The following is a 9,183-nucleotide window of genomic DNA, read 5'->3' on the forward strand; positions in this document are numbered from 1 at the left end:
TTAGAGGAGATGAAAACCTCCCCGCTTTTTGAGGTGGTAGCTGAGCATCATTCACTCCCTCCTGCAGATCCAGAGGGACGCAGCAACGATCATGCAGCCGTACTTCACGTCCAACGGCCTGGTCACCAAGGCCCTGGAGCACGCCTTCAAGCTGGAGCACATCATGGACCTGACGCGCCTGCGCTGCCTGGGCTCGCTCTTCTCCATGCTGCACCAGGCCTGCCGCAACGTGGCCCAGTACAACGCCAACCACCCCGACTTCCCCATGCAGATGGAGCAGCTGGAGCGCTACGTCCAGGTCGGGAGGGTCCCGCTGCGGCCAGGTGCTGGGGGAGGTGCCGGCAGCATCTCCGGGCACCGCTGCTTCAGGGTAGCACCACTGTGAAGGTCTTTCCTTTGCTGTTGAAATTCCATTCTAAACGGGACCCACTTCCTCCTATTCCAACAGCGGTATCTGGTTTACGCCATCCTTTGGTCCTTGTCTGGAGACAGTCGGCTGAAAATGAGAGCAGAGCTGGGCGAATACATCCGAAGGATCACGACGGTGCCGCTGCCTGCCGCTCCCAGCATCCCCATCATCGACTACGAGGTGAGCGCGCGCCTCGACTGGACGTCGTCTTTTCTTTCGTAGGAGGGTTTTGTCCTTTTAGTTTCCTGTGGCACAAGGGATGCAGGTTGACTTGGAGGTTCTGACTTGCGTGAAGGCGAGCAAGTGGTGTAGGTGGGCGGGTACGTGGGTCCCAGGGTGACCGGCGCCCGCCCGTGTGTGCAGGTGTCCATCAGCGGAGAATGGTCGCCGTGGCAGGCCAAGGTGCCTCAGATTGAAGTGGAGACGCACAAGGTGGCCGCCCCTGACGTCGTCGTGCCAACGCTGGACACCGTCCGCCACGAGGCCCTCTTGTACACCTGGCTGGCCGAGCACAAGCCGCTGGTCTTGTGCGGCCCTCCCGGGTCTGGCAAGACCATGACGCTCTTCAGCGCCCTCCGGGCCCTGCCCGACATGGAGGTAAAGAGGCTGGAGTGGGCAGCGGACGCGGGGCGCAAGCACGGGGTTGGCCTTCCAGCACCTCGCTTGCTTCTTCCCTCCTCCAGGTCGTGGGTCTTAACTTCTCCAGTGCTACTACTCCAGAGCTCCTGCTGAAGACATTTGACCACTACTGCGAGTACAGACGCACGCCCAGCGGGGTCGTTCTGGCCCCTGTCCCGCTGGGAAAGTGGCTGGTGTTGTTCTGTGATGAAATCAACCTGCCAGACATGGATAAATACGGGACGCAGAGGGTCATATCCTTCATCAGACAGGTGTGTTTATGTCCACGAGGCGCCCTCTCCTCCACAACGTGTCCGGTTCACGTTTGCCCCTGACGTGTCTCACTCCCCCTTTCCCTCAGATGGTGGAGCACGGAGGCTTTTACCGAACCTCAGATCAAACTTGGGTGAAGCTGGAGAGGATCCAGTTTGTCGGGGCTTGTAATCCGCCCACTGATCCTGGAAGAAAGCCCCTCTCTCACAGGTAACACACAGCCCCGTAGACTCCCCTGATCTCACACACACCAGTTCCGGGTTTGCTTTAAATGTAGCGTGACGAAACTGTGGTTTTAATCATAAAAAGGTAACAAAATACTGCTCGTCATGAGGTCCCTCCGGGGTTATGTCACTGTGCCGGGAACACACTCAGAATGAAAGCGACAACTTGCTGGGCAGTAGGGAGCTGCCCCAGACCTGCCTGTAGGGCCAGGACGAGGCTGAAATAAGCCTGAATCGTTTTCCCACCTTTGCTCGGCTCTCTTCCGGTTTTTTGCATCTACAGTTACGTGTCAGACCCGGGCCCGAGTAGTTTGTGTGAGACCTCAGTCAGCTGCGGCGTGAAGCCATGGGGGCGGGTCAGGAAGCCCCCGGTCGGCCTGGGACAGGGAAGCAGCCCTCTCGGGCACGCTGCTCCCCACCCCATGCGAGGCTGAGCCGGGCTGTCTTTGTGCAGGTTCCTGCGCCACGTGCCTGTGGTGTATGTGGATTACCCGGGACCCGCCTCCCTGACGCAGATCTACGGCACCTTCAACCGCGCCATGCTGCGCCTCATCCCGTCCCTGCGCACATACGCCGAGCCGCTCACCGCGGCGATGGTGGAATTCTACACCATGTCCCAGGTGCGCGGTGTCTTTGCCCCGTCGTGACCGAAGGGCTCTGCTGAGAGACTGAGCTTCACTTGGAGCTCTGGCTGAGCCGGGAGACTTGCTCCAGGGTCTCAACAGATCATGCTTCCAGCCGGTGCTGCAACCGCGAATATCCTCTTGCTTGTTCTTGCCGTCCTCGTCTGGCACATGTACAGACGTGCATGTCTCGTGAAACCGAGACCGTGCTGTGCCGTTCCTAAAAGGATGCGGACACTTCTGTTTTAACAGCACCAACACGTGCCTGTCTGTACTTGTTCTTCTGCAGTGTTTGTGGTGACTGCATGTGGCCAAACCTGTCAGGGGGCTGGACCGGTTACAGTTCCGCCACAATGCCTCTTTCAGCCTTGAAAAAATATTTATTGAAAAGGTCTTTGCCCACTGGGACTTCCCTGGCAGTCCGGTGGTTAAGACTCCACCCCTCCAATGCAGGGGGTGCGGGTTCGATCCCTGGTTGGGGAGCTAAGGTCCCACGTGCTGAGGGGCACTGCCAAAAAAAAAAAAAAAAAAAAAAAAAGATCTCTGCCCACTGGATGAGCAGAAGTGGCTCTCACGGTTTTGGCTTGCGTTTCTTTGTTAGCCTCTGACAAGGGCCCGTGCGAGAGAACTGCCGACTTTCCACTGAGACGGCCGTCTTACTTAGAGGCCTTTATGAGCGTTCGCTTGTCACATATTGCAAATGTTTTAAATTTTGTATGATTGCAGTTTTTTTCCTAGAGCATTTTAAATGTTATTCAATGTAGACTTTTTTCTTTGTTTCCGCTTTTGAAATAACACTTAGAAAAGCATTCCCTCAACTTAGGAATAACGTTTTTAAAAATATTTTAGAGGAGTTTTTTGGGTAGTTTTATTTTTTTTTTACGTATAAATCTTTAAATATAATTGATTGCAACATAAAGTGAGCAACTTGGATCTTGCTTTGTTCTGAACGGTAGTCCCAACATTATTTACCAGTTCATTCTCAAATATTCCAGGGTCTAGAGCCTTTATTCTTAATATAAAAATGTTATACTGCATTTGACTTTTTAACTACTTTTTAATGTCTTAGGACATTTACACGTAACTTGCATCTTTTCGATTCCTGCAGGAGAGGTTCACTCAGGACACACAGCCCCACTATATCTACTCACCCCGTGAAATGACCCGGTGGGTGCGAGGTATCTTCGAGGCACTGAGACCCCTGGAGACTCTGCCTGTGGAAGGCCTCATTCGGATTTGGGCACATGAAGCCCTCCGTCTCTTCCAGGACAGGTAAAGCCAAGGCTCCGGGTAGCCCCACGCTCCCCTACGTTGACCCTTCCAACCCCCCGGGTTAGGGTCTGCATGAGGGCCTGCCCTGAGGCAGGCTGAGCTGGTGATGGACAGGAGTGAGGTGGCGAGGGCAGCCTTGAATCTGGGAGTTGATCACGGCCGCCCCCATGTACAAGACCCCGACGGCCCTGCTGGTTACCGATAACCTCAGCAAGACACTTAACTCACCTCTTTCACTGTCGGGTGGGCCCCACACAAGGTCAGGGCACAGAGGTCACAGGTGAATTTCAGTGCCTTCTAACAGCAGCCTGGGGTGCAGTTCCGTAACCACTAGCCCTTCCTCACCCTCAGTCTTTGCTCTCATCAGAGGATTTGCAGCTGTATCTCTGGGACTTTAGTTTTCTCTTTTTACCTGTTGGCCACTTATTTGAAGTCTTGTAAGTTTTGACTTTTTCTAGTTAAGTGACCAGTACTGAAGGGAGAGACTTGCTAGTGGCTGTAGTGGTCAGCTTGGATTGTGGAAGGTTTTGTGGTTTGAACCATCGTAAGTCTCAGTAAAAAGTTGAGTCGTTTTCTCTCTCAAGGCATCTTGAAAATTATTGACCTCTTTTTTTTTTTTTTTTTTTTTTTAATTCATTTACCTTTGGCTGCGTTGGGTCTTCGTTGCTGCGCACAGGCTTTCTCTAGTCTGGGAGAGCAGGGGGCTACTCTTCGTTGCGATGAGCGGGCTTCTCACTGTGGTGGCTTCTCTTGTTGCGGAGCACGGGCTCTAGGCACGAGGGCTCAGTAGTTGTGGCGCACGGGCTTAGTTGCTCCGCGGCATGTGGGATCTTCCTGGACCAGGGCTTGAACCCGCGTCCCCTGCATTGGCAGGCGGATTCTTAACCACTGCGCCACCAGGGAACGTCCCTATTGACCTTTTTAAATCAGAATCTTTTGCTTGTATTCTTTGTTTATAGTTCTGTACGATCTTTGTTTTATAGTAAATTCTTAGTTTTCCTAGTTCCTGCTCTGTCATTTTTATTGATTTTTCTTATATTGTTAATTTTATGTATTTTAGCACTGCAGTCCTTCATAGCCTTTTAGGCTCATTTTTGATTAGTGAGAGAAAGTTAGACTTGTGTTGCTTTAACTCTAATCTTCTAACAAACAACAAATCTTAACTGATTTACTATTTAGTGCAACGATTTCCTGTTGCAAACTATTTGGGGAAATGTTCTGCCTGTGAACAGGTTACTCGGAACAGAGCAAGAGGGGCTGCAGAGTAGGAGCAGGAGGGCAGGAACTTAATGACAGGGCAGGTCCCCTCGGTCCCAGGGGAAGTGTGAGGTTGCCCGAGGTGGCCCATCTGTAGAGGACATGGTCCCAGCAGGACAAGCTCCTCTGACCACTCATGGCCTCAGGTGTAGGTAGTTGTAGGAGTTGGTTAATAGTTACTCCCCTGGCAGAACCCAAGGCAGATGGTTCCCTCCAGACTAAGAAATACTTAAGCCTTTGACAGTTACACATCTGGATCAGTTATTCTTGCCTTCAGGCAGCTTTTCTCACCCATGCTTTCAAGGAGTCTTGGAATATTGCGTTGTTGTAGATGACCGGGTTCCACGCCAGCCTCCTTGGAGTTCTCATTTCCCACAGAGCTGCCCTGCAGAGAGCCAGGGAGAGAGACGAGCCAACCAAGGCAGAGCGGCGGCACACGAGCCCTGGCAGCCCAGCTTTTATCTCTCGTATTGGGGCTCTACCACTTTAAAAGGCGGTCCTTTTTATGTTATGTGAGCTACCTTCATTCTCCCTTCCTTAATTAAAAAAAACAATTGGGCTACAGTATCATTTTTACATTTCTTAACATACCAGAGAGATAATTTTGTTTAGACTGAAATTTCACAATAGCAGTTGTGCTTCTAAATTCTGGTTGGCTACAGTAAATACGTGACATGCTCATTGGACCTTCACCTGGTAGCCTAAGTTATCATGTGTTCAGCTGCTCACAGGGTACCTCCCACACCTATAGGGATAGTTAGAGTCTCACCTGCTTGCTCTGTGGTTTTCTCTGTAAGCCTTGTGTTTCCAAAACTATACACCTTGTAGTTCTCTATTTCTGTTCCCATAATGCCTCTTGATATTTAAAGCATTTCTATTAAGCAAGCTTAGGAACGAAAATGAAGTTTTCATTTTGTAAATCAGTGTAATTAAACATTTTTAGAGAAGGTTTTTTTTAAGATTTTCGTATTTAATATCTATGTTTCAGATTACTTAAGTCGTCTCGAGTTCAGTGTCTTAGGTTCTTCCATTTGTAGAAAATGAAAATTTCTGGTAGAAGACTAATGCCAGCCCACAGCACCCACAAAACCAGGTGTTTTCTCACCACGGCCTCTGTCTTCTCTTCCGACAGACTCGTAGAAGATGAGGAGAGGCGTTGGACCGACGAAAATATTGATATGGTTGCTCTGAAGCATTTCCCCAACATAGACAAGGAGAAGGCGATGAGCCGGCCCATCCTGTACAGCAACTGGTTGTCAAAGGTAACGCGTCTACATCACGTTAGGAATACTTTCTTTGCTCCTGTCCTTCTAGTTAGAATTACCTTCTCGTCAGAAACGTCTTTGCCTTGAGGCGCACTATAAAGGAAGCTACGGCTATAGGCATGATGGGCCACATATTTGCAGCCGTTGATAATTTAGGGCAGAGAATCCCAGGACCGTGGCCGCTCCAAGAGCTGTGGATCCAACCAGCAGGAGACGGGGCTTCAGTGAAATCAGGGCAATTAGGGATAACTTGTGTGAAAATGTTTCATATGCTAGGATGCTAGACAGAGTGACATTTCCAGAATAGCCGTGAGCTGCCATTTTCTCTGAAAGAGAGAGCCGACATCGCAGGGAGTGACAGTCTTGATGTGCATTGCCTTCGGCAGGCGCTGCTGGGTTAGGAACGAGGACAGCCTTCCTTTGGGGGCTCAGTCTCATCGGGTGGGTGGCACCACCTCGGGAGAGCTGGCCCTGACATAGGGGCTTAGGCAAGTGTTCATGGGCCTCCCTCTGAGTGTCGGCAAGGCCATGGCAGGCACAGGGCCCGACAGAAGCAAAGGCACGGAAGCAAGAAGAACAAGAGCGGTTTGCTCAGCGTTTCTAGAATTTCCTATTTCTAGACTCTAGATACTAATCCTGTTTCATTTATGGGCAACATCTTCTCCCAGTGGCTTGTCTTTTCACTCTCTTTATCGTGTCTTTTGAAGAACAAACATTCGTAATGGAATGTCGTTTAAACCCTTCATCCATCTGAATTGAGTTAGTGTATGGGGTGAGCTGTGGGTTCATTTTCAGTTTTTCTTTTGTGCATGTCCACGGTCCCAGCACTGGGACTCTGCAGTGTCGCACTGTCACATGGGTTTCCCTGTGCGCGTGAGTCTGTTACAGAGCTCTGTCCTGTCCATTGGTCCATTTGCTGCTTCCTGTGCTAAAACCACGTGGTCCTGATCACAGTTGTAAGTCCACCTGGTAGGACAGTCCCTATCCAGAACACCTGGTTCTTAAAGGGGTGGGTCATCTTTCCATTCTTGGGCTTTTCCCCTTCCAAATGAAATTTAGAATTGGCTTGTCAAGTTGCACCAAAACAACTTCCACCATCCACCGCTGAGATTTTGACTGGGATTGCATTGAATCTATGTGTCAGCTGGGTGGAACTGACATTTTTAGTTGTGTGTTTTTCTCTCCATGATCATGGTGTATCTCTTCATTTATTTGGATGTTCTGTGATGTCTTTCAGTGAAGTTCAATTTTCTCTGTAAAGATTTTCCATGTCTTTCCATGTCTCATCCTAGTTTACTTATATTTCTGTTCCTATGTTATAAATACCTGCTTTTGTCTCACTTTTTGACAGTTTCTTGGTATATGGAAGTATAATCCACTTTGCTATAAGAAGTAAGATGATTTCTTCTTCGTAATTGGATCTTACCCTTTTTCCTACAGGATTACATCCCAGTAGACCAAGAAGAGTTAAGAGATTATGTCAAAGCCAGGCTGAAAGTCTTCTATGAAGAAGAGCTTGATGTTCCTCTGGTCCTGTTTAATGAGGTGTTGGACCACGTGCTCAGGATTGACCGGTGGGCTTTTTGTTGCTGCAGCCTCACCACTCACCCGAGCTGCTCTCGATTTGATGGGGGGCGGGGGTCAGGCCAGGCCTCGTGCTATCCTCCTGACGGGCCTCCCACGCCCCTGCCTTCCTCTGCCAGGCGACTCCCGCTTCTTAGTCCAGCTCTGCTGAGCCTAGTGTCCCACCGGTCGTGACTAGAGCCCTTCACCCTCCTGCTAGAATCGGCCTGTCTCCCTCGAGTCATCAGGGTGTCCGGGGGCGGCGCCATGTCTTTTTGATCTTTGCCGCCTCACCGGACCTGGCAGATAACAATTGCTGTATGAATGTTTAGTGTACAAATTCAAGTTAAAACGCGTTCCCAATGTTGTAGACTAATCCTGAGAAGGTTTAGGACTTGAGCGTCAAAAGGGGAATGGAGCATAAAAGCCTAACTCTTTCTTCTTTCTGATAATGTTTCAGAATATTCCGTCAGCCTCAAGGCCACCTGCTTCTGATCGGGGTCAGTGGAGCGGGCAAAACCACCCTGTCCCGTTTCGTGGCCTGGATGAACGGTTTGAGCGTGTACCAGATTAAGGTGGGTCTGGCCACAGCCTCTCAACCCCACAGCAGATCCTATTCATGGCACGCAGCTCCTTGAGCAAGAGCGGAGCTGACCTGCCCCGCTTCTGCAGGTCCACAGGAAGTACACGGGGGAGGACTTCGATGAAGATCTCCGCACGGTGTTGAGACGTTCTGGCTGTAAAAACGAAAAGATAGCTTTTATAATGGACGAATCCAACGTGTTAGATTCTGGATTCCTGGAGCGGATGAATACCCTTCTGGCCAACGGAGAGGTAATCAGTGGCACGCCGCGTCGTGTTACATGGCGCCGGGTTCCGAGAACCGGCCAGCCATGGTGCCCTTGTATTTCCTAGGTTCCCGGCCTCTTCGAAGGAGATGAGTATGCCACCCTGATGACCCAGTGTAAGGAGGGGGCCCAGAAGGAGGGCTTGATGCTGGACTCGCACGAGGAGCTGTACAAGTGGTTCACCAGCCAGGTCATCCGCAACCTCCACGTCGTCTTCACCATGAACCCATCCTCAGAGGGGCTCAAGGACCGCGCGGCCACCTCCCCAGCTCTGTTCAACAGGTACGCCAATCCCTCTCTCGGCTCCACTTTCCGAGGGGCCGACCCTGCTCTCAGGAGCTGTTTTGAGATGTGGGCATCTTTTTCAGGTGTGTGTTGAACTGGTTTGGGGACTGGTCCACTGAAGCTCTGTATCAGGTCGGCAAAGAATTCACTAGTAAGATGGACCTGGAGAAGCCGAATTACATCGTGCCTGATTACATGCCAGTCGTGTATGACAAACTGCCGCAGCCACCGTCACACCGGGAAGCCATCGTAAACAGCTGTGTGTTCGTTCACCAGACTCTTCACCAGGTGGGTTCAGTTTTTGGGGGGGATTTGTCTTTTGTTTTTTTAGCATCTTGATTGGCGTATAATTGCTTTACAATGGTGTGTTAGTTTCTGCTGTACAACAAAGTGAATCAGCTATACATATACATACATCACCATATCTCCTCCCTCTTGCGTCTCCCTCCCTCCCTCCCTATCCCACCCCTCTAGGTGGTCACAAAGCACCGAGCTGATCTCCCTGTGCTGTGCGGCTGCTTCCCACTAGCTATCCACCGTATGTTT

General features: G+C 50.6%; 1 protein-coding gene across 1 annotated transcript in view; it reads left to right on the top strand.

Annotated features, from left to right (window-relative positions):
- DYNC1H1 (dynein cytoplasmic 1 heavy chain 1) overlaps positions 1-9,183 on the top strand; it is a 67,831-nt gene that overhangs the window by 40,329 nt on the left and 18,319 nt on the right. The window contains exons 36-48 of the mRNA XM_007121674.4: positions 68-298; positions 449-589; positions 773-1,006; positions 1,093-1,299; positions 1,389-1,510; positions 1,979-2,144; positions 3,256-3,419; positions 5,809-5,938; positions 7,382-7,515; positions 7,965-8,079; positions 8,177-8,338; positions 8,420-8,634; positions 8,721-8,925. Of these exons, the coding sequence (XP_007121736.1) occupies positions 68-298; positions 449-589; positions 773-1,006; positions 1,093-1,299; positions 1,389-1,510; positions 1,979-2,144; positions 3,256-3,419; positions 5,809-5,938; positions 7,382-7,515; positions 7,965-8,079; positions 8,177-8,338; positions 8,420-8,634; positions 8,721-8,925 (2,226 nt within the window). The remainder of the gene's footprint in view (positions 1-67; positions 299-448; positions 590-772; positions 1,007-1,092; positions 1,300-1,388; positions 1,511-1,978; positions 2,145-3,255; positions 3,420-5,808; positions 5,939-7,381; positions 7,516-7,964; positions 8,080-8,176; positions 8,339-8,419; positions 8,635-8,720; positions 8,926-9,183) is intronic.

This window comes from Physeter macrocephalus, chromosome 11 (assembly GCF_002837175.3).
Source record: "Physeter macrocephalus isolate SW-GA chromosome 11, ASM283717v5, whole genome shotgun sequence".
NCBI lineage: Eukaryota > Metazoa > Chordata > Mammalia > Artiodactyla > Physeteridae > Physeter > Physeter macrocephalus.